General features: G+C 44.8%; 1 protein-coding gene and 2 pseudogenes across 1 annotated transcript in view; 2 read left to right on the forward strand and 1 right to left on the reverse strand.

The window, feature by feature from the left end:
* Positions 1 to 11,285: 11,285 nt before the first annotated feature.
* Positions 11,286 to 25,825, forward strand: part of LOC142436752 (calcium-activated chloride channel regulator 4-like) — a 34,628-nt gene continuing 20,088 nt past the window's right edge. The window contains exons 1-4 of the mRNA XM_075540223.1: positions 11,286 to 11,444; positions 15,995 to 16,135; positions 16,279 to 16,426; positions 21,677 to 21,785. Of these exons, the coding sequence (XP_075396338.1) occupies positions 11,286 to 11,444; positions 15,995 to 16,135; positions 16,279 to 16,426; positions 21,677 to 21,785 (557 nt within the window). The remainder of the gene's footprint in view (positions 11,445 to 15,994; positions 16,136 to 16,278; positions 16,427 to 21,676; positions 21,786 to 25,825) is intronic.
* On the reverse strand, positions 13,420 to 14,419 carry LOC142429091 (DNA repair protein RAD51 homolog 4 pseudogene; annotated as a pseudogene).
* On the forward strand, positions 24,187 to 25,291 carry LOC142429099 (heterogeneous nuclear ribonucleoprotein A1 pseudogene; annotated as a pseudogene).

Here is a 25,825-nt window from a genome sequence, read left to right on the forward strand (position 1 = left end):
CACTTTTTTATCTCTAGCATTTTGTCAGGAACACCATATCCCCCTCATCATTCTGCATTTTTAATCACATCGTCTTCAGTCCCATTTGTGGGCCTTCTGCCCAATGTGGCTCTTGTGAGTTGTGCTCTTGTGAGCTGCTGTCAAGTCTGCTTGTGTGAAACAGAAGGAAGCACTACCTCTCTTTTACCATTTTGATTGATGACACTGAGTTCATTTTTTGCAGCTATTGTACATGGCCTTCCACACTGGTGGGGGAGGGGGCCTCCTTCAGCACTATATAGAATAATATTCTGTTTTGATCCAGTAGGTTTTTGCTGGCTAATTTTCTGAAGTAGTTCTCCAGAGCTTTCGTTCTAGTCTATCTTGCTCCGGAAGCTCCACTGAAGTCCATCCACCATAGGTGACTGTGGTGGCATTTCAAATAGAGGTGGCATATCTTCCAGTGTCTTGGTGATACACATACCACATGGTGCCGCAAACTGACAAGCAGGTGCCTGTCTGCTCACATAAATTTCTTCTGAAATTCACCTCCATCCTTTTCTGCTTCCTCCCCCTTTCTCAGGCAGGATGGACAGCTCCCTCCTATGTGACTCTCTCTTTATACAGTATTTTAACTCCCAGAACGTAATTGTTTACATATCTTACAGAAGCCCAGTCTAGTCTCCCTAAGCTACGTGGCTGAGAGCTTGGAGAACAGGGTTGTTTCCTGAAAAGAATAAAATATCTTCAGTTAGGGAACAATAGAAGTGCTGAATATTCTAATAAACATGACACAAACATTTCTTTTAGAAGAATTAGTACCAGGCTAGTATTAATGTTCAATTTTTCTCTGATAGTATTCTGTTCCCTTAAATATATTTCCTCATGTCAGCAACATCTCACAGAAACTCACAAAACATTAAGGAAATGTCACATGGCGCTGTGAATTCTCAAAACAGGTTACACAGAGGGAAGCCAAATGCAGGGTCTAGAACCAGAAGTCAAAAATGTGTTAGAAAGTCAATGTAGGTCTTCTTGCTTCTACCACAGTTCTATCAGGAAACAGAAGGATGGCTTTGGTGGAGGTGTGATTTTCCTCTTTTTAGCAGACCATCCCCCCAAGGATACTGGCTGTAGTCCCACCACCCAGGAAACAAAGGGTGTGACTTAGTTCACACCCTCTACTAAAGACACGACATAATGCCACTCCAATCCGGTCCGTTCGGGAAATACAGGACGCATTATGAAATAGGATCCTACCCACAGGCACAGAGTCCAGAATTATAATAATCACATAAGGAATTGTGGCTAGAAGGGCCATAGGAATTGACTATAATAATCCATCCCCATCAGAACCTAGGGGATGCTCACATACAAGTTCAGGGGCATCGTTAGGCTCTTGTTGAGGGATGACCATGGCTTCTGGAACTCACAGCTGCATTTCAGGTCCTGGGACATCAGCATCTTGGAGGGAAAAAAAATTGTAGGTAATGTCCTTCCTAGGAAACTTAGGAATCTAAGCAGGGGTGATCCTCCTTGTTGTCCCCTTCATGTTGAGTGGAAACACAGTCATGAAGCCATGGAAATCAGTTCCCCGTGCCTTTATCTCCCTATGTTTTGGATAACATATCGTTCAACTGCCCACTCCAATTCTTTATCCAACCATTACTCTGAGGGCAGTGTGCAACAAGTTGTTTCCATCTAATGCAATGCCTCTTGGCCAATTGCTGCACCCTGTGGCCTGTGAAGCTCCTTGGCCTGAGGATATGTAACTTGGTGACCGAAATGTGTACAGTATCTTTTGTTCTAATCATTTGATGGTGTTTTTAGCATCTATGTGTATTACTCAATATGCAAAACCCAGTCCAGAGTAAATGTCTATTCCTGTAAGGATCCATTCGTGGCTACCTGGTACCACCGGTGTCAATGGTCCAATGTGATCAACGTGCCAGTTACATGCTGCACCTTCCCACAGCCACCTGCAGCCTCTGTCTCGCTTGCTGGAATACAGAGCATTCCTGATTGGCACTTTGGACCTTAGCAGTGGTTCTCCACCTTCATCATGACACGACCCTTCCATACAGTTCCTCATGTTGTGGTGACCCCCAACATAAAACTGTTTTCGTTGCAACTTCTTAGCTACTGTTATGAATTGTAATGTAAATATCTGATATGCAAGACGTATTTTCAATGTTACAAATTTAACATAAAGCATAGTGATTAATCACAAAAATAATATTTATTTCTAATCAAAATAAATGTAATTTTGTCTTGAAGCATGGTGTAGCATGGGTAACAGTCTTCACGCTAGGTACTTATATGTATTTGCAACTGGGTGGACCTGCCTTGAGACAGAGAGAGGAACAGTGTCTCGGTTCGGAAGACCATCGCAAATATGTGCTTTCCGGTGGTCTTAGGCACCCCCTGTGAAAGGGTTGTTCGACCCCCAAAGGGGTTGTGACCCACAAGTTGAGAACTGCCACCTTAGAGAGTTTATGAGGGATGTATCTAGATTCAGTCCATCTTTGCATTGCTACAGCACCCCCATGTCTACTCTTGTCATGGACCCAACTGGCCACATCAAGGGAGCATGCAAACATGCTCACCTACTGCTTGAAATCTCCTTCGGATCCAGGAAGTAGTCCTCCCGATGGTCATGAACATGTCCTCTTCTAGCATCCCCTTTCAGGAACCATGGTGCTTTCCATAGGCCTTTGCCCGCACAAGTGTTCGTTTAATTGTCCGGTTTTCCATTGCCCCATTACCTGACCATACAAGCAGGCCATTGGTCGCTGCCCGAGTGTCAGTAAAACATTCAAACGTATAAGCTCTCATCATTGTCCAGTCTTTTCACCACACCGAGGAAGACAGCATGCAGGTGAGACTCTTGAGGTGACCTGTTCTTGATTTCTTCAATTGAGATCTTTCCATCTGCTTGTCTTAATGCAGTGACTTTCCACATCAGATGTTGTTAATATTCCTTGGACCTGACACCAAGAGACCCTTCTGCGGTCCGTAGAAAGTAGTTTGTCAGACACTGCCCACGCGACTTGTCGTGGGCGCCACACTGTATCCCCCTAGTCATTCACTCCACATAAATCATCTCCGTTTTATTCCTTATTTGAGTGCTTCTCCAGGATCACCCAGGACACTAAGGGTATCCTAAGTTTCATGACAATTGTGTGTCCTCCTGTCATCGAGGCAGCCTCAGTAAATGCCCACTAGTAGGAAAATCCTATCCTTTCACGTGGTGTGTGTCATGTTACAGCTTCTGGAACTTCCTGGAACTGAGTTTCAGGGGTCGTCATAGGGCAGAATTCTCTGGGTTTGCCTACAGCTTCAGTCTGCCTGAGCACATGTGATAGAAACCTCCAAAATGCTGTCTGCGTGCTGATCAGAAAGGCATAAAGGCAAGGGAAGTAACATTGCTTTTGTAGCTCAAACATAGCCTGATGTGGCTCAGGTCCCCACGAGCACAGCTTTCCTCTGAATGTTTCTACGGAGGGAAGCACTATTTCAGGTGTGGACTCTGAGTCCTCCAAAATTCAAATTGACTAACCAAATTTTAGGCTTTATGCTTAGTTGTGGAGTAGGTAGTGACAGTAACTTGTTCCGGATTACTTGCCGAGTATTACAAGGCAGTATAATTACCCGCGTTATTTCTATGAATTTCACCATTTGGGTAGGACTCTGGATTTTTGCTGAATTTATTAGCCACCCTCTAGGAGCCCAGGTGGCAGCAGTGTGAATACTCCTGTCGTTCAGTGGTAGAAAGGTGAAGTTTTTATTCCCATAATGAGTTCCAGTCTCAGAAACCCTGAGGGACAGGTCTATCATGGAATGAGTGTGAGGTTATTATTCCTGTGAGCCACTACTGTTTGCAAATGTACCCTAGTCTTTCCTTCTGTGCTTGATATTAACATAATATCATCAATGTAATCTATCACTACAGTTGAGATCTGCAAAGTCCAAGTATCTTCTAATCCAACTATACGAAGAAGGCTGGCGTGTTTAAGTAATCTGAGATAAATTGGTGAAAGTATATTGTGATCTTCCCACATGAAAGCAAACTGTGTATGATCCTTTTCTGAGACTGGGTTGGAAAAGGCCATTTGCGAGATCAGTCAGTGAATACCAGTCGCCTTTAGCTTGCTGTATTCCATGCACTGACGCTACCCTGTCTGGACCAGCTAAGCCTCAGGTGGGATGGCGTTACTTAGGCCTCAATAATTGACTGTCATCCTCCATGAGCAAATTTGCTGTGACACTGTGCCCTGTAACAGTAACAGGCAGGTCAGCCCCCGGTCAGAAATGGAAAATTTTTAAATTGCAGCCTGAAACAGGTGTAGCCCAGCCCAGGATGTTTACGCTCCCAGAAGCAGCCTAGCCTACCTACAGTATCATTTAGCAGACCACTGGGGACAAGCTGATCTTAAATGTAGAACTTACTTTGTTAGACTTGAGAACTGTTTGTTTTTTTTTTCACTTTCCTGAGAATGCTTTGCCAGTTTCACACAAGAACTTGCCTCCCCCCTCCCCTTGCTTGGCAAGACGCCCCACAAGGATGTATAATAACTTCCCTTTGAAGCTGTTCGGGGCTCTCACCTTACTGACTGAGCCTGCCTCAGTTGCTGGTGAGAGCCCAGATTCAAATCTGTCTGAATAAAGCTTTAATGTTTCCATCTCTGTTTCAGTGAGTGGTCTGGGTGAGGGTCTCGCTCGCTAACATTTGCCTTTTACTTGGGCCATGCAGGAATGCTATGCAGAGATTTTGTTGACACCACCACTCGAGCCTTGAGCATGCCTTTAATCAAAGCAGCAATCTCCTTTTGTCCACTTGGTTTCAAATGAACAATTGAGTAGATGAAAGCAATTGTAAAGGTTCCATTCAGCATGTCCAATCAATACCAGCCTAAAGGCAGACTTACACACCTTCAATTTTACAATACCCTGTAAAGGGAATATTCCCCAATTAGAAGACATAATGTCCATGCCAATAACAAATACACTCAAGTAAGGGAGAGGCAAGAAGTTCACACAAGATCTGTTGGAATCTTCCAAGTATCGTACAAATGTTCACCTTAATTCCATCAACTCTTCCATCTCCATATTCCCCCAAGTCTAGCCTTCCAAAACTACACCGAACTCACTGCATCCAAATGGTGCCAACTCCTAACAACCAGATAGGACAGAATATGCCCTTGTGAGGTTCTGAGACTTTAACTCTTTGTTTTTTAAATCATTTGATTGGGACTTCATACAGCCCTTATGACAATCCGTACATACATTCATTGTGTCAAGCACATTTGTTGCCATCATCATTCTCAAAACATTTGCTTTCTACTTGAGCCCTTGGTACCAGCTCAATCAATTTTCACCTCCCCCACCCAATCTCACTCCTCATGAACCTTTGATAATTTATAAATTATTATTATTTTGTCATGTCTTACACTATCTGACATCTCCCTTCACTCACTTTTCTGTTGTCCATCTCCCAGGGAGGAGGTTATATGGAGATCCTTGTAATCTGTTCCCCCTTTCTACCACACCTTTCCAGTATTGCCACTCTCACCACTGGACCTGAGGGGTTCATCTGTCCTGGATTCCCTGTGTTTCCAGTTCCTATCTGTACCAGTGTACATCCTTTGATATAGCCAGATTTGTAAGCTAGAATTTGGATCATGATAGTTGAGAGAAGGAAGCATTTAAGAACTAGAGGAAAGTTGCGTTTAATCATTGCTACACTGTGCCCTGGCTGGCTCATATCCTCCCTGCAACCCTTCGGTAAAGGGATTTCCAGTCGCCTACAGATGGCCTTTGGGTCCCCACCCTGCACTCACCCTCATTCGCAATGACATGAGCTTTTGTTTTTTGATGTCTGCTACCTGATCCCATCGACACCTCGTGGTCACACAGGTTGGTGTGCTTCTTCCATGTGGGCTTTGTTCCTTCCCAGCTAGATGGCCACTTGTTTATCTTCGAGCCTTTACGACCCCATATGCTATATCTTTTGATAGCCGGACACCATCAGCTTTCTTCATCACATTTGCTTATGCACCCACTTTGCTTCACTCTTTATGGAGTAGAAATCCCCATCTTTCTATCAGGGAGTAGCTGGTCCTATCCTTGAAATTAATGCTCCAGTGTGGAACCACTACGCTACCATGGTTCCTAGTTTAAACTTAGGCCTCTCCAATATTTTATTGGCAGGTTTGAGGATTACATAATATTAAGTGCCTGTGTCTAGAAGCCCTAAGAAGTCTTATTCTCCACCCTAGGCCGTTTGAACCACACATGGGCATCTGACCTTGGGTGCCTGCTAGGGGCTGGACCAGGAGAACCTGGTCTCCTCTTCAATTTTTTTATCTTCATCAACCAGCTGTTTCTGCTTTATATAGTCCAACTGGGAATTCTCTTTTTAATTATCTCCTACTTGGGGTACATAGAACAGATTTGTTTATGTCTCCTTCACATTGGGGGACAAAGTTCCATCTGTCCACCCATCCTCCTTTGTGCTACATTGGAACATTTGCATCACCACATCCACTATGTTCATTTCATTGAATGTAGCCTTTTGAAGATCTCTTTCCTCATGGGATAAGTTCTTTTCAATTGCCCCTTCCCATTCTCTGATTAATTTCCCATTGTTCCTTGCATCTGTAAAACCCACATGGGGAATCTATGCCAACAAATCTGACACTGCTTCTTAGATGCCTGAGAGGGGGATTTCTTGATTACCATATCTTTTCTGACCTGTGCAAGGAACACACTCATTAGATGAATGACCTGAGCACCATACAGCCGACCTGGCACTATTCTGGAGTGCTCCAGCTAGTAATAAGGAAAGAGCAAACAAGTCTCAATGCAAATTGTAGCCCGCTAGCAGGCTTGCTGCTCCCTCGGGGTCCACCTTCTTGTGCCTAGATCTAGGATTACTATTTGTGACTGCTCCAGACTGAGATGTGGGTCTTGCATCGATCAAAATATACACTCTTCCACTCAGTGGCATTCAACTCTTACATGACTTCCCCTAAATTTATCATCACTGCAATCATCTCAGTGTCAGAAGTAGGGTCTAAAATACAGTCCAAACTCAGCGTGGAAGTTATGATACTTTATCATGTGTCGTCCCAAATCCAGTGCATTGTCCTCAACTCACAAGTTGCTTTTCTAATTCATGCAAACACATAGGCTAGTGATGGAGTCTTTTTAACCACTGTTCACAGTATGATAAGTCTGGTGGTGCAGGGTTGAAGCACAGCTGCTAATTGAAAGCCTGGTGGGATGAGCCTACCAGCAAAGCTGCAGGAGAAAGACGTGGACATCAATTTCAATAAAAATTACAGCCCTTGTTGAGGGCCTTCTTCGTTTTCACTGCCCCTTAATCAAAGACATATTTTTGACTCTAACTCCAAAGAAAGGTCCTATTTAAACTCCATGCAACATAGTTGCCTTCTGTGCCCAAGGAACAAGTTTATATAAAAACTCATCTGTATTCACCAGACCACACAAGCCCAGTGCTTGAAAGGGGGCCTTTTCCAAAGGCACTTGTTAAAGAGGAAGCCTCTCCCCTCCAACATTATAACCAGGACTTTCCTAGTGAGCAGTAGCACTCTCCTTTTGCGGGAGTAATAGCGCCTCCTCAAAATAGCTTAGGCATTCCTCCAAGTGCTAGAAAATGGAATTCCCTCAATTCCACGTAACCGTTTATACCTATAGATGGAACAGTAGTTGCAGAAGTATATTGACAAGGAACTGCCAGAAGTTCAGACCAGATTCTGAAGAGGCTATGGAACAAGGGATATCATTGCTGAAGTCAGTTGGATCTTGGCTCAAAGCAGAGAATACGACAAAGATGTTTATTTGCTCTTTATTGACTATGCCAAGTCATTCTACTGTGTGGATCATAACAAACTATGGGTAAGCTTGGAAAAAATGGGAATTGCAGAACTAAAAGGAAATAGAGGAGAGAACTGGGAGGCAAAGGCCATTTATAGAGGTCTAAATAAAGGCATTTATATATGAGGGTGGGGAAGTAGATCTATGTGCACATATTTATAGGTTTAGTTTTAAGGTAGCAGATGGACACTGGACCTCTACTCAAGTACTCCTTCATTGCAAGAATACCGTGTTCTATTAAACTGGCATTCCATGATGCTCACCTTCCCAACAGGATCACTGAAGACAAAGTGGTGCATAAAGCAAATGTGAAGAAGAAAGCTGATGGTGGCCGGCTATCAAAAGATATAGCATATGGAGTCTCAAAGACTTGAAGGTAAAGACGGGGCCATCTATGTGAAGCAGCAAAGCCCACATGGAAGAAGCACACCAGTCTATGTGATCATGAGGTGCCAAAGGAATCAGGTATCGGGCATCAAAAAACAAACAATTATATCATTATGTGCTCACCTCCCGATACGATTGCTGAAGACAAACAGATGCATAAGAAAATGTGGGGCAGAAAGCTGATGGTGCCCGGCTATCAAAAGATATACACACCAAAAGAAAAAGCACACCAGCCTGTGTGATCATGAGGTGCCAAAGGGATCAAGTATCAGACATCAAAGAACAACAACAACAACATCAAAAAAATCACATCATTGTGAATGAGCGGGAGTAGTGAAGAGTGGGGACTCAAAGCCCATCTGTTTGCAACTGGACATGCCATTACAGAAGGGTCACGCGAAGGAGACGAGACAGTCAGGGTGCAGTGTAGCAATGAGGAAACATACAATTCTCCTCTAATTCTTAAATCCTCCCTCCCACCCACCCACCCCCATTATCATGATCCCAATTCTACCTTACAAATCTGGCTAGACCAGAGGAAGTACACTGGTACAGATAGAAACTGGAAACATAGGGAATCCAGGGAAGATGATCCCTTCAGGACCAGTGGTGAGAGTAGCAATACCAGGAGGGTGGAGGGAGGGAGCGTTGAAAAGGGGGAACCAACTATAGGGATCTACCTATAACCTCCTCCCTGGAGACAGACAACAGAAAGTGGGTGAAGAGAGGGAGAGGTCGGACCGTGTGAGATATGACAAAGTAATAATTTATAAATTATCAAGGGTTCATGAGGGAAGGGGGAGCAGTGAAGGAGGGGGCAAAATGAGGAGCTAATGCCAGGGGCTTAAGTGAAGAGCAAATGTTTAGAGAGGGTTGAGAGCAATGAATGTACAAATGTGCTTTATACAATTGATGTATGTATGGATTGTGATAAGAGTTTTATGAGCCCCCAATAAAATGATTAAGATAAGGGGGAGGGGAGTTCCAGAATACTTCATTGTGCTTCTGTGGAACTTGTACATGGAGCAAGAAGCAACTGTGTGAACAGACAAAGAATGGTGCCTGGCTTAAAATCAGCAAAGGTGTATCCTCTCACCACACTTACTCCATATCTGCGTGCTGAGTGCATCCTCCAAGAAGCAGGATTATATGAACAAGGCTGCAGCATCAGGATTAGAGGAAGACTTATCAGCAAGCTGAGACATGCAGATGACTTGAAGCACTTACTGAGGAAGATCAAGGTTTACAGCCTTCAGTGTGGATGACCGACTCCGTGTAAAGATGGTCAGAATCCTCAGACTGGACCAATAGGTGGCATCCTGATCAGTGGAGAAGAGGTGGAAGTTACCCAGGAGTTGTTCTTGGATCCACAGTCCATGCTCATGGAAGGCGCAGTGAAGAGATCAAAAGACACGACGCATTAGGGAACTCTGCTGTGACTTTGAGGACCACAGCCGCCTGACGCAAGCCATGCTAGTCTCCGCTGCTCATAGAAATGTGAAAGTTGTACGTTGACTAAGGAAGAATGAAGAATTCACACATTTGAATTGTGGTGCAGGCCAAGAGTATGGAAACTACCATGAACGGCTAAAGTCAGGAGAACCCAGTCCCTGGGAAGGGCCTCGTGTAGGGTAAAGTCGAGGGCATCTAAACAGAGGAAGGCCCTCGGGAGATGGATCGACACCGGGGCTGCAGCAGTGAGCTCGGGCATGCGAACAGTTGTGAGGACAGGGCAGGACCGGGCAGTGTTGCTCTCTGTTGTGCATTAATAAGGTCACTATAGGGCAGAACCAACTGGGTGGCACCTAACATCGGCACGGAGTGCATGCGCATCACTGCGGGAGCTTAGAATAAGCCATAGCACAGACGAATGTAAAAAAAAGAAGAAGAAGAAGGTAAATTTGTGATTTCCACATCGGGCGGCTGTCCAGCTACTCCTCTGAGAGAACCCTGATTTTAGGCGCCATTTGGATAAGCAGTTTGCTGAACGCATCAGAAAATGAGCCATCATTTCTGCTGAACCGGTGCAAACTGGCTGAATCCCACGTTCCAAAGTCAGCACTGTCGTTAATCCCACGTTCCGAAGTCAGCACTGTTGTTCCCCGGGAGGAGCCATGCCGGGGCACTGGTTCTGAGGTGGGCTGTCACCGCCTCCTTCAGCAGGGGGCAACCACCAGTTTCTCTGTGGACGTCCGGCCTGGGGGGCTCCTTCCACTCTAGAACTGCACACTCCCGATTCACCGTCACAACTCCCAGCCTGACTCCTTCTTCTTTTAAAATTTACGACAGTATTTGTCTTATAAAACATCATTGCCTTAGTGTGGAGAATGCTAAAAAGCCATAGGTTCTAAGGGCTAGAATGCTAAACTCAAGCCCCAACTCTGCCATTTCTTAGCTGGACATCTTGGCAAGTTCCTAAATCACCATGCCCCTCACTTTCTCCACACAAAAATGGAGTCGTTTTAGACATTTATTCTAATAACTTGACCCAATAACAGCATCATTAATTTGCTAGATTTTAATCAAAATGATTTCCTTTTTGTCTCAATGCCAAATTGCTCACCTCTAATTATTTGCAATTATTGACCTTACATTCACTGGCATGTATCGTGTTTTAGGTAAATAATTTAAACAACTAATAAGTGCTTCCTAAAATGGAGGAATACCACTGGCATCACTATTTGTTTTATATCAATCTACATCACTACCTAAAGAAAATACTACTTACATATCTATATTTAGTAAATTAGCCAGAATCAGAAAGTAAAGGAAAAGTTTCCCAGTGGAAGATTTACAATTAATTTGATAAAAATATCTGATTTCTACTCTGCTTCTTAATCAGTTTTACAACATGCAATGATTGTGTTGAACTCAGTTTATAAAATTGACCTTTACACCCTTAGTTTCTCATAATCAGCTAACACTGATAGTATTTAGGAGTGTGGACTGCAAGAGGGAAGGCAAAAGCCGAGCCTCTTGAACAAACTCACATTGCTGTCAAGAGCAACTAGAGAGGAGCGATGGGCTTATTCAGGAGTTGTCTTTACCTCTCGGTCTTCTATATGCTTCAAGGATCAAATGCCTCCCTGGTTCAACTGGCTCATAATGGCTATGAAGACATTATCGTTGCTATAAACCCTCTTGTGCTGGAAGATGAGAAACTAATTCAACAAATAAAGGTAAGAAAGAGTTGGGTCATAAGAAGGCTTTGCTTAAATTGTAGCGAAGAAACCAAATAGCTAATTATCATCAGGGACTATTCTGAAAGGTTTGGGAATCTGAAGAGCAATGAGCACAGTGCTGGAGAGGAGCTGGAGCTGAAGTTCTAGAATGGAGCCTACCCAGTCTCACAAGCAGCACTGAAGAGCGGACAGAGGATTTCCCTGTGCCTCGGTCCTTTCATCTGAAAAGTAGGGTTTGGACTCATTTGGTTTTTAAATGATGCAGTCAAAGCTAAGATTTGAAAATTGTCTAAACATATTTGTAACACCAATGAGCTTTAAGGACCAACAGAAGTCGGTTTGAATAGCAGGCTCTAATAGAATGTCAAAAATTACTCATTTGTGTAAAATTGAACTTGTGATCATAGCCCAACTCCTGGGAATAGTACCTGATCAGATGAAAATTTATGAAGATTCGGCTTAATTTCCTACGTGATAATTATCTTTACTTTTTGTGTTCCTATTTCTTGTTTGAGAGTACTTACTTTTGAAAACACTGATATGAATCTTTGATCTAAGGGGAATGCTGAATCTGAGAATTTAGAAGGAATATCACATAGGAATTCTCCTTAGCGAGTCTCTGGAAAACCTCAGTCACCTTGGGGCCTCAGGAGGTTGTGATCATCGGAGGAGGTCCCTTGGATCTCCCTACACATAAGACCATTCCATTACCCACGACAGTCACATCACAAGCGACCAGCTGCTTGTTCTGACCCATCTCCTGGTGCCCATGCTATTATGCTTAGAACAGACGAGTGGTCCTCAGGTGGCGCACTCCATCAGCACACCCAGATCCTTGGGTACCATCTGTGGCAGCGGCTCCCTGCCCGTCCAGCTCGCATCATTGTTGCCTCGGTGTCTGGTCTCCTTGCTCTACGTTCCACAGATTCCCTGCTGCCGTTCAATTTCCTCATTTGTGTTTCCAGCATCAGGCAAAGTCACAAAGTCTTAGACGAGAAGTGATCACCCTCTATGATCATGGATGGCACCCAAGACCAGACCGAGTCTAAGAACTCAGTAAGGATCTATTGATTTGGAATGGGGAGTACCCATCTGTAAAACAGGTCCTGTCATTTCACTCTTCTCAAACTATTCTGAATTTTTCTTCTTCTTCTTCAAATGGCTACTCATGGATTTAGATGGTGGTCAGGCTGTAGCCCTTAAACCCAAAGCCTGACGAGCCTGTGTTGTTGGAGAGCCATGAAGAGAGAAGGAGATGAAGGCATGTCTCCGAGCTCACCCAGAGCCTGATAGATTGTGAGACCAAGGCACAGACTTGGAGTCTGTGTCTACACACTTAGTAGAGACAGTTGCTGAAAGACCGGGGCATGGTCAATCTTTGGTTTATTGATGTGTGTGTAAACAGTGTCTGATTTTGAAAATAAACAGCAACAACATTTTTTTTAAAAAGGTTTTTGTTATGCTTTATGAGCAGAATGTAGGAGGAAGAGCTCTGTATTCAGGAGGCTTATTTCCACCCAGGAACTCAGAGACAGGGCTGAGGGCAGGCAAGGAACAAAGACGAAAGAGAAGAGAGACAGAGGCAGGCTAGAAGCCTCATGGCTTCGTCATGATGCCATGCGAGGTGGACCGTGAGATCAGAAGATGACGTGCAGACTTGTCCGTCACCATGAGCGAGCCTCTTCAGGGGTGCCCGTGCCAGAGTGCACTCACGTGGTACAAACAAGTGAAGAAAACTAGGCACCGGCAGGCATTTCTGGGTCTTCCCATTGTACGATTCACTCTCGCCGATGGCTAGCTCTGCTTGCTGCATGGAAGAGCTGTGTACCTGCTGCTTCTTCCCTCCTTCTCTGGCCTGCCTTCCAGCTGCTGCAGCTGCGGGCCCAACTGCGGGTGGCAGTGAACCCACGCAACAATGGGTAAGGAAGCAGGGGCCTATATGACCCCCTACTTTCCCAATCAACAACACCAGTCATGTCTGATCGCCCTGGAGCACTGGGCTCTGTTCTGGAGGCCCCCAAGCCTCGATGTCCACCATCTCTCAGATTCCTGTTGGCTGGCAGGGAGACTTGCTCAGGCAGGCCACGCACTGGCCAACTGCTGGGCCTGCTCCCTCGTCCACCTCCAGGAGGATGTCGGTGCTGGGCACGAAGCTCCAGGAGCGTCCCAGGGCAGGTCTCAGCTTCCCACTTCCCCTGTCTCGGGTCACCTGGTTGGTCACCACTACTGCCACACCGAGGTCCCGGGCCAGCACCTGCAGCTCTCAGGCAAATTGTATCATCAAGGCCAGGCCTTCCCTCTGCTGACCACCCGGAAGTGGAGAAATGACTGCAGTGACCCAGTCTACCACCACCACCTTCACAGTCCCAGAACTGGTCACCTGCTGGGCTCCCGTGCCACCTCAGAAGGCCTGCAGCACACGCAGCGGCCGGAAGATGTCAAACATATGCGCCACCTGGATCCTCTGCAGAGCTCCTGCCTGTTCCTCCTCATCCTGGGTTCCGGCCTGAAGCAGCTGGAGGAGGCGGGAGGCTGTCACCCCCACTGGAATTGATGTGTAGCACATTCTACTGCAAGCTGTGAGCCACGTTTGCAGCCACAGACAGACATACCTGGGTTTTGCTGCTAGGGCTGCCAACGAATTCTGTCGTTTCTCCAGTATAGGTATCCCCATCGAGAAAATTTGTCCAGGCTTGCACAGCCCGTGGATGGGATAGCGGTGGAGGTCTTCAGGTCCTCTGGGGATCCGTGCCATTGATGGGGATCACTGAGAACTGGGCCAACAGTACCCATCTCACAACTACCAGGGCCTTCTATGACAAGCCACATTTCTGGACGGTCTCCTCCAGGTCTGCCGCAACCAGGTCCACCACTGTCTTGATCCCGCGCGTCAAAATTCTACTTTGGGGCTGTACAATGCACAACACAGAGGCAAACCATGTGCAGGGAACAAACTTACTTTCCCAACCCATGCCTCATTGATACAGGAATAGCCTTTATGTCAAGCAGAACAAGATGATATGTTGAGAACAAAAGGCCCATCGACAAACAGAAAGAACAAAGACGTCTTCAGAGAGCAGTAGAGAATTCATTCATCTGCTACAGGCTAATACTGAAGTAATCCGCAACCTCCCCTGGCAGCTCTATGCATCCCTTTTCCCAACTTCAAATCAGTGCTGTAGATTTGTACCCGCCTCTCACTTATTCGGTGGCTTTGAAGATTGTGTCCTGACCTCATTCAGTACATACGAGTTACTACCTTGGCCTCTCTTCAAAAGAATAAGGAAAAGGCTCCACAATTCCTGGAGGATCGGTTTGTGGTTCCCTTGGGTAGTCAGGAAACTGCATGAAAAGAAGCATTGTATCCTGGAATGCTGTGAGTGAGATAAGGAGCCGGGTAGTGCAGTGGTTACATATTGGGCGGTGATCCTCAAGGTCAGAACTTCAAAATTCCCACCACTCCAAGGGAGCAAGACTGGGCTTACCACTCCAATAAACAGCTAGTGTCAGAAACTCACTGGGGCAGTTCTACTCTGTCCGATAGGGCAGTGGTTCCCAACCTTCCTAAAGCCATGACCCTGTAATACAGTTCCTCATGTTGTAGTGACTCACAACCATAAAATTGTTTTCCTTGTGACTTCGTAACTGTAATTTTGCTACTGTTATGAATCAGGCAACCCCTGTGAAAGGATCATTCGACCCCCAAAGGGGTGGCAACCCACAGGTTGAGAACCCCTGGTATAGGGTCACATGAGTGAGCATCAGGTCGATGTCACCGAGTGATCAGCAAGATAAAAAGGGTTACATCATATTCCAATACACAACATCTCTCAATTATTCAATGACTTTGACTATATAGATCCCTCCAAACGTCTCTACCCATTCCTTAGATAGGAAAACATATGGAGAACCTATTCACCTCCTTAGTCATTGAATAAGTGGACTTCAGAGTACTATATAAAGTAAAGTGATATTGTTTTTGGTGATTGAAAACTCACCTTGAAGGATCCCTACAGACTGTTGCTTTCCTCAGCTTAAAGGACCTAAGACTGCTCTCCACTGAGACTTTTTAAAACAATAACTCCAACAACCAGTCTAGTGTCTTTGTAGACAGCTTTCCACCTTTATGACACCCTTAAAGATAGGGTGACCAAGTTCATTTGAGATTGAGGAAGCAGTTCTAGAGAGGCTCCCTAATTCAATCAGTATCTCAAAAAGAGTAAATCCTAAGTCCGGATTGTTGCCACGTCCAGATGACTCCAAAGTCCATGCACTTTCAAAATATTAAGCAATTCCTGTAATATCAAGAAGAATCATTTGCCTTCTGAGATGAATTTTTAGACGAATGAAAAACCTTTAACTGTGTACTATAAAGCCACAATTCTGGGCTGGCAGGTAGCCGAGATGGATGATGAGGCAGGGATCCTGTTCATCAGTCAGTTGCTTTTCCTATTGCTTCTAGAGACGGGAAAGGCCTGTGGAGGGCGGGTGCTCATTGAGGCCACTCTCGTCTGTCCTCCTGACATGTTTTTCTCCTTCGACACCAGGACATGGTGACTACAGCTTCCACTTACCTGTTTGAAGCGACAGAAAAAAGATTCTTTTTCAGAAAGGTATCTATATTAATTCCTGAGAATTGGACTGACAACCCTCAGTACAGGAGGCCAAGACATGAGAGCTACCAGCACGTAAGAGTTAAAATTTTCTCTCAAACGCTTATATGTTTTGATATTTTCCAATGTTTCCCCCACTTTGATATTTCAAATGCGTTCAGACTCGATGCTGTCGATTCTATTTCTGATGCGTTGACCATCTTTTTCAACCTTGTCAGGCTGATATTCTAGTTGCACCGCCTACCCACCCAGGTAGAGATGAACCATACACCAGGCACTTCAAGGACTGTGGGGAGAAGGGCGAGTTCATTCACCTCACCCCTGACTTTGTCCTGGGGAAAAAAACAGCCGAGTATGGACCATCAGGTAGGAATATGGGTTAAAAACACGTAGTTTAACATGTGTGCAGGAAGCAGCTGTGTACCCAGGTTAAGTGTGCAAGGGATGGAGCTAGGCTATGAACGTTTAATCCCTGGCACCCTTAATACATTTGCTATGTGTGGCATTAGACAGGTGACCAATCTGTGGTCATCGTCTGTAAAATGGTGAATATAAGAGTTCCTGCAGAGTTACTGAGTTGCCACTCGCTCCGCCGGACCCTCATACTTGCGCCTCCGGGCCTCCGGACTCCTCCCGCCGCCCACTGCCTTCCTCAGGGCACGAGAAAAGGGAATCCAGAACCTCTGGTCTTTCAACTCCTTTGCTGATGCCAGCAAGGTGGATGACCTGCTTCCCGCGGGGACTGATGATTATATCCATATAAGAATTCAACAGCGCAACGGCATCATTTCTCCTAGTTCTCACCTCATAACAACGTTTCTTCGAAATGTACTATTTTTTTCTGTGTAAGCTTTTTTTTTCCTTTTTTTACATTTTATTAGGGACTCATACAACTCTTATCACAATCCATACATATACATACATCAATTGTATAAAGCACATCCATACATTCCCTGCCCCAATCATTCTCAAAGCATTTGCTCTCCACTTAAGCCCTTCGCATGCGGTCCTCTTTTTTTTCCCTCCCTCCCCGCTCCCCCCTCCCTCATGTGCCCTTGGTAATTTATACATCGTTATTTTGTCATATCTAGCCCTATCCGGAGTCTCCCTTCCCCTCCTTCCCTGCCGTCCCTCTCCCAGGAAGGAGGTTACATGTGGGTCCTTGTAATCAGTTCCCCCTTTCCAACCCACTCACCCTCCACTCTCCCAGCATTGCCCCTCACACCCTTGGTCCTGAAAGTATCATCCACCCTGGATTCCCTGTGCCTCCAGCCCTCATATGTACCAGTGTACAACCTCTGCCCTATCCAGCCCTGCAAGGTAGAATTCGGATGATGGTAGTTGGGGGGAGGAAGTATCCAGAATCTGGGGGAAAGCTGTGTTCTTCATCGGTACTACCTCGCACCCTAATTGACCCATCTCCTCTCCTGAACCCCTCTATGAGGGGATCTCCATTGGCCAACACTTGGGCCTTGGGTCTCCATTCTGCACTTCCCACTTCATTCAATATGGTATATATATATATATATATATATATATATACACACACACACACACATATATATATACATATATACATACACACACATATATACACATATATCTTTTTTGTTTTTTGCATGATGCCTTATACCTGGTCCCTTTGGCACCTCGTGATCGCACTGGCCGGTGTGCTTCTTCCATGTGGGCTTTTTTGCTTCTGAGCTAGATGGCCGCTTGTTCACCTTCAAGCCTTTAAGACCCCAGACACTATCTCTTTTGATAGTCGGGAACCATCAGCTTTCTTCACCACATTTGTTTATGCACCCATTTGTCTTCAGTGATCCTATCATGGAGGTGTGCAGTCAATGATATGATTTTTTTGTTCTTTGATGCCTGATAACTGATCCCTTCGGGACCACTTGATTACACAGGCTGGTGTGTTCTTCCATGTGGACTTTGTTGCTTCTGAGCTAGATGGCCGCTTGTTTATCTTCAAGCCTTTAAGACCCCAGTCACTATCTCTTTTGATAGCTGGGCACCATCAGCTTTCTTCACCACATTTACTTGTTCACCCACTTTGGCTCCAGCCGTTGTGTCGGGAGAGTGAGCATCATAGAGTTCCAATTTCATAAAAGTATTCATGCATTGAGGGAGTGTTTGAGTAGAGGCCCAAGGTCCTTCCGCCACCTTAATGCTTAACCTATGAATATAGACACATTGATCTATTTCCCCATCCTCCTATATATATTTGCATGTACATGTCTTTATCTAGACCTTCATAAATGCCCTTTGACTCCTAGCTCTTTCCTCCATCTCCCTTGACTTTCCTCCTGCCCTACTACCATGCTTCGTCGCCACCTGGGCTAGAGTGTACCTCTTCTCTACGCAACCTTACCCTTGATCATTCCCCACCAGGCCTGCCATTCCCCCCTCTCTACGATTTGAGGTCCCATGTTGTTCACTTGTCCCTGTGTTTGTTAACCCTACTTCCTTACCCCCCCTACCCCCCACCCCAAGTCCCCCCGGAACTGTCGGTCCCATTGTTTTTCCTCCAGATAGTTCATCCAGCCTGTCCTATTCAGACAGCCCTGTGGAGACACTAACATGCATGAAAACAAGACAGAGGAAAACAAAGCAACAGTATACAACCAGGCAACAAAACAACACCAGTGGAGACGTCTGGGAGGCTGGCCCTAGCACCATAAATGAAGTGGATTCCTGCCCCTCCCCCGAAAAGAATTTGTTCCAAAGGACGACATTGACTCTGCAGCTCTGGGAGATGGACATATCTGATCAGAGCACACGGGAGCAGATGAAGGGGCAGGAGGAGAGAGTGGAACACAGCCTGGCCCACCAGGCCGTGATGATGATGTTCCTGAGTAGAGCAGCCAGTCCACAGAGAGGACAACATGGCTGGCCCCACTATGAGACATGATGCCCCTCAGTGACTAAGGGCGATACAGGGGACAGCACCGGAGACACAGTGTGGGAATTGCACCTGACCTGATCCCACCACACCGAGGCAAATCACTGGGGGAGTGCAGCGGAACAGCAAGGGAATGGAGTGGCAAGGTCCCCAGGGAATGCTGAAAGTGGACTGGAAAACGCTCCAAAATGTACTATTTTATCAAGATCTTTAGCTACTCTTCTGACTCCTATAAATCAGCAGAGGTCTCTCTGCCTCTAAATTTATGTCTACCCTCACCTATTCTCACCTCCGCCTACATGAAAAAAGAAAGGTGTCTGTCCATTTTTAATGCACATTTCTTTACCTGAGTTCTTGATCTTTTTCCATAGGTTCTATCTTACTCCTTCCCTTCCTCTATAAATAGAAAAACACATAAAGTGATATGTGTTCATGAGGAATCTAACATTCTGCAAAACTATGTGTGTTCTGTCTCTTAGAAGACCATCAACTCATCTAGGTGTCCCACATTACTCTCTACTTCTTCTTCGTCTAGTTTCTCTGCTCCCTGCAGTGGCCAGACAACTCTCAGACAATAATCGTGATTAAACGGGTATTGAGGGAGTGAACAGGTTACAAAGCAAGGGAGAAATGCTCAGGATATAGCTATTCAAAGGTACACATTACAAAGGTCTCTCAAGGGTGCTAATAAATGGCCAAAGGGAAGGACACACCTAAGTAAGTCACAGTCCAGTGTACGCAGCTCCATTAGCTCCGTGGGTCAATGAACACAACCCCCCAAATAAAATGGACGGAGGCGTCCCACGCCATAAGCCTGAAGCTGAAGGCATTCAACTCCAGCTCTGTAAGTTAGTATACTCAACTCCTTCAATTAAGTGCCCAGAAGAGCCTGAACCCACGAGCCAGACTCTTGCCCAAAGGCACTTAGCTGTATTTGTTCTGTGGACTTGAGAGTCCACTCTTTTGTCTCGTTCTCTGGCTCCTGGTTCTGCTGCTGCTGCTCCTCTGTCACTCCTCTATTGTCACATCTGAGCAAGGAGGTTCACTGCACAGGGATCTCACTGGTATTTGCTGTTATTGAAATCCCCCATCCAGCTTCTGAGAGGGCTCACTTTATATGCAGCAGGATGAGAATCACAATGAATCCCATTAACAAGCACTCACAGCTCAATCCCATCAGCTCCATGCCCTATCTCCTTCTCTAGCTGAGACTCAGCAGGAAAAGGGAGTTACAGAGACTCTGGCTAGAAGGGGTCCACTACTGTGCCTTGAAACGATAAAGCTGGGGGGGGAAATAAGAATACAAAAATAACCCTCAAGACCGATGCAATGTTTAAGCAATAATGATAAGAGCAAAATAGCAAATATTAACAGCAAGATGTATAGAAAGATGGCTTGAACCACCCGAACAGCACTGCAATGTGACTGGAGGCTGCCACAGAAGACAATACAAACACACGTGTATCCAGACAAAGAGTGAGAATTCTATTAGAGACTCGAAGCTGTTCTGCAGGAGAAAGATGAGACTATGTGCTCCCATAAGCCCTTTACAGAAAACCCTCTTGGGACCCTACACAAAAATGAACTCGGTGCCAATGGATTTGGCTTTGTTGTTGACATAGCTGCTGTTTTTGTCGTTCTGGGTGTTTGTGTTTGGATTTTCTCTTCTAGGTCAGAGGGGTTGTTTTTAAGAAAGACATGGAAGATGAGGCAACCTGTCATAATCTGAAACTACAGTTAAAGCTGAGAACAGACATCTCCAGAAAAGGAATAAAGGGTGTAGGCAGTTTTAGATTTTCTGAAAATACACCAAATTCTATCATAGACATTTATCCGAGGGATTTGTTCTTCCCTACTCAAGGGTATAATTCCACTCTCTAATCTGGTTTCCCTTGTTTGCTTCACTTTTACTTGGCCACAATTACATCTGGTCCTTGTAAGGGGTCTAGTCGCATAGTGGGTTACAGGTTGGGCTGTTAATAAAAAAAAGTCAGCAGGTTGAATCCACTAGCTTCTTTGTGGGAGAAAGAGAGGGATAGGTCTATTCTTTCTGGGTCACTTGAGTTGAAATCAATTGATGGCAGTTTGAAGTTTTTATATACAGTCTATAGCAGTATGTCTCAATATTTTCTCACTGTCATTCTTCTGATGAGTCTTTTATAGCTTTTGAAACTAATATCTCCCATAGCACTTCAATTCCACAAATAAACTGTGCAGTTGTTTATATTATTGAGTAGGGTTAAGCTCTGTGGGACCATAAAGCACTGTAATATCTAATATCGTGTCTGTTGAGAATGCCTTTCACAGTTGAGAATCTAAGATATAAATAGGTTAACAGCATAGTAAGAGAAAAATACATGATAAAGTGTGAATTAATAAAAGGAGAAATTAATAATAACTAAAAAGAGGGAGGATTGAATTATGAAAGAATAATATTATGCTTCATGTTTTAAAGAAGACTCACAACTAAATTATATTGTGTATGCCAGTCTCTCCAATTCAGCTTCAAAATTCCAGTGCCCAATTTATTTGAACCATGGTAAGTACTCCATACATGTTTTACTTATTTAAAATATGGGATTAAAAGGTAACACATTCATAGTCAGTGTCTTATGAGCAAAAATGACATGTACAGATTTAAAATCGGAATGTTTGTCTTAAAACCGTACTTTGAGTTATGACCATGTATTCAAAATCTTTTCCCACAGGTAAAGTGTTGGTCCACGAGTGGGCCCACCTCCGGTGGGGCGTGTTTGATGAGTACAATGAGGATGAGCCCTTCTATGCTGCCACGTCAACAAAAGTGGAAGCAACAAGGCATGTCCATTAACATTTCATAAGCAACCAGAGGCTATATTGAGCTCAGTTTCTTTGATTTACTCTTTCCTAAACACCAATCATACATTTCCCCCCATGTATAACAGATGCTCTACCATGAAACAGGGCATTTCTTTTATTTTAAAAAATACATCTGGAAGTAGCTGCTTTTAAGCATGCATAACTCTAAGGGTATTTGGTAGTTAATTTGCCATATTTTGCACCTCTCCTCCATAGCTACAGTACTCATTGGTGCTGAAAATATGCCGTGTGAAGATTGTCCACAGGTTGGGAGACGATCAAAACTACTGAAATGAGACAAGAATGAACAATATTGACTAACAAGTAGTGCTAAAGGTGGCTGACTATGAAATTAACCAATTAAAGTGGCCAAACTGGAGTTTCTTGGAGATAGATAATGACCATATTAAATACTCATCAGAATAATAATAGACAATCTTCTTGAATATGAAATCCAGAGAGCAGAATTGTTGAGAAATTTTGTTTAAAGTTAAGGAAAAAACTCTGTACCATCAAAGAAATTCCGACTCACACAGACCCTATAGAACAAGGTGGGTTTGTGAAGCTGTAACTCTGAGCATACAGTTCCATCTTTCTCCCAAGTGGCAGCGGGTGGGTTCCAGCTGCTGATCCTGCAGTTCGCAGAACAATATGTGACCCCCATGCCAGCAGGGCTCCCTAATTTAAGCTTAGATACTGTCAATTAAGTCATTGGGAAAGGGACTTGTCAGAAATTTGCAAGTTGAAATGTGTATCATATCAATGAAGAACGTTCACCGCTATTTAAGACGTGTATTTTTTAAAGTTTTATATATATGTGTGTGTGTATATATATATGTATATATATATCACATTTGTTTATATCATACCCTTCTACAGATCTAGTCTCTCTTCCAGAATGTTCATATGGCTCTTCATATAGCTACATTCATTGGGTGCCATGAGTCTGGGGCCAAAATAAGCATAAACATAGGCAAGATAGTCCCTAAATATCTGGATAAGTCTAATAATTGCTTCCTGAATATGTAGTGGAAATAAGTTTTTAATGGGATGTATTAAAATCTCAGCATATATGTAGCAATTACTATCACCAAAGGACAATTCCAGTGGGCAGGGGTCAAAGTGTGAGGTGGGACATGGAGTTTGAACCAAGCTACACTGAAGGAGAAGGACGTGCCGGGTGCGGGGTGAAGATCCCAGCCTGGGAGACCCTGTGTGGTGCTTCTATTCTGTCCTATGAGCTGAATGAAATGCACTGATGGCAGTGGGTTTGTTTTGGCTTCTTTTTCTAAAAAAGGACAATTCCATGCAATAAAACAAGCAAAGGGCTTCAAAACGTTCTTAGGAAAACTCCACTATCTTTTAACTCCATTTTTCTCATAAACTCTGAAACCTCTTATATCTAAAAGTCTCCATCATTCTTTACTATCATCTTTTGGGCAGCATATCATTCTTGTTTCCTATTTATTGGATTTCCTTATACATGGATAGGTACTATTAGCTCACAGACCGCTTCGACCTTAGTGATAGATCTTGGAAAGTCGTTTTTGATGATGAATATGAAACCTTCCTCTTCAGTCTGTCATTCTTAGCATAGTCAACCATGTGAGTGCCTGATTCAAAACAGCCAATACATTCCACTTCAGCCCATTAGTGCCTAGGATGGTGATTTTTGTAGATTCCATTGCATTTTTGAAGACTCCTAATTTTGCTATATTCATGCTTTATACATTCCAACTTCTAGTTATTGACAGAAGCTTACAGCTGTTTCTTCTCATTTGGGCTCATGACCCACTATCAACTAAAACTCCAAAAGGCTGTCTGAAATCCTGACTCTGTCCCCATCATTATGAACAACGCTCCTTTGAGGAGGAAGCTCATTTTGGCGATATTTTGAGTGCTTTACAACCTGAAGGATCCATCTTCTGGTATAACTCTGACCATATTCCACAGCTCTTCATGAAATTTCCGGTATCTGACAATATCCTACTCCTATCCATTAGGTTGCCAGGGGCCAGTCCCTCTGAAGTGGACAGTCCATCCCTTCTGCATAGTCTGTTCAGTCTGGAAGCTTTGCTGAAAACTGTTCCCTTGTAGTGATACCGTGTGTCTGACATATCAGTGACATGTTCCCTTGTAGTGATACCGTGTGTCTGACACATCAGTGACCTTGTAGTGATACCGTGTGTCTGACATGTCAGTGACCTTGTAGTGATACCGTGTGTCTGACATGTCAGTGACATAGCTTGCAGCAAAGGAACGCACACCTCCAAAGCACAACAAACTGACAGATAAGTGGTCATATAAGAATATGACGTCCTTTCTGCCTGTGGACGCCGCGGAGGCAGCATCGTTGGGGCTTTCTGTCCTCACCACCGTCATGTCGAAGTCAAAGTCTCCTAAAGAGCCCGAACAGCTGCGGAAACTCTTCATCGGAGGATTGAGCTTTGAGACCACAGATGAGAGTCTGCAGAGCCATTTTGAGCAGTGGGGGACCCTTACGGACTGTGTGGTGATGAGCGATCCAAACACCAAGCGCTCCAGGGGCCTTGGGTTTGTCACCTCCTCCACTGTGGCGCAGGTGGACGCAGCCATGAAGGCATGGCCACACGAGGTAGATGGCAGAGTCGTGGAACCAGAGGGCTGTCTCGCGAGCAGACTCGCAAAGACCAGGCGCCCATTTAACGGTGAAAAAGATCTTTGTTGGAGGCATCAAGGAGGACACTGAAGAGCACCACCTACGAGCTTATTTTGAGCAATATAGGAAAATTGAAGTGGTAGAAATCATGATGGATCGAGGTAGTGGCAAGAAGAGAGGCTTTGCTTTGGTGGTCTTTGATGACCACGACTCTGTAGATAAGATTGTCATTCAGAAATACCACACTGTGAATGGCCACAACTGTGAAGTGCGAAAAGCCCTGTCGAAGCAAGAAATGGCCAGTGCCTCCTCCAGCCAACGAGGTCGAAGCGGTTCTGGAAACTTCGGTGGTGGCCGAGGTGGTGGTTTTGGTGGGAATGACAACTTTGGTCGGGGCGGAAACTTCAGCGGACGTGGTGGCTTTGGTGGCAGCCGCGGTGGTGGCGGATATGGCGGCAGTGGGGATGGCTATAATGGATTTGGTAATGATGGTGGTTTTGGAGGAGGCCCTGGGTACTCTGGAGGAAGCAGAGGCTATGGAAGTGGTGGACAGGGTTATGGAAACCAGGGCAGTGTCTCTGGCCGGAGTGGCAGCTATACCAACGGCGGAGGCAGCTTTGGCGGTGGTAGTGGAAGCAACTTTGGAGGTGGTGGAAGCTACAATGATTTTGGCAACTACAACAATCAATCTTCCAATTGTGGACCAATGAAGGGAGGCAACTTTGGAGGCAGAAGCTCTGGCCCTTACGGTGGTGGTGGAGGTCAATACTTTGCCAAACGACGAAACCAAGCAGGCTGTGGTGACTCAAACAGGAGCAGTAGTTACGGCCGTGGCAGAAGATGTTAAATGACTACCAGGAAACACAGCTCAGCAGGAGAGGAGGGCCAGAGAAGTGACAGGGAAGCTACAGGTTACAACAGGTTTGTGAACTCAGCCAAGCACAGCGGTGGCAGGGCCTCGCTGCTACAAAGAAGACATGTTTTAGACAATACTCATGTGTATGGGCAAAAGAACTTGAGGACTGGATTTGTGACTAATTGTATAACAGGTTATTTTAATTTCTGTTCTGTGGAAAGTGTAAACATTCCAACAAGGGGTTTTCATGTAGTTTTTCTTTTTCCCATATTGTTGATTGCTAAATGTAATAGTCGGATCGTGACGCTAAATAAATGTCTTTTTTAAATGTGCTGAGTAAAGTTAGTCTACTACTCTTAAGCCATCTTGGTATAAACTGCCCCAAAAGTGTGAAGTGTAGACTCTGTTGAGGGTGGTGCCATGTTGATTCGAAACATACTTACAAATAAATAACTTGAGAAGACTGCGTGGGCAGAAGAGCCGCTGTTGTCAGAGACCTGGGTTGTTAGTTGAACTGACAGTTGC

Source organism: Tenrec ecaudatus, chromosome 1 (genome assembly GCF_050624435.1).
Source record: "Tenrec ecaudatus isolate mTenEca1 chromosome 1, mTenEca1.hap1, whole genome shotgun sequence".
Lineage (NCBI taxonomy): Eukaryota > Metazoa > Chordata > Mammalia > Afrosoricida > Tenrecidae > Tenrec > Tenrec ecaudatus.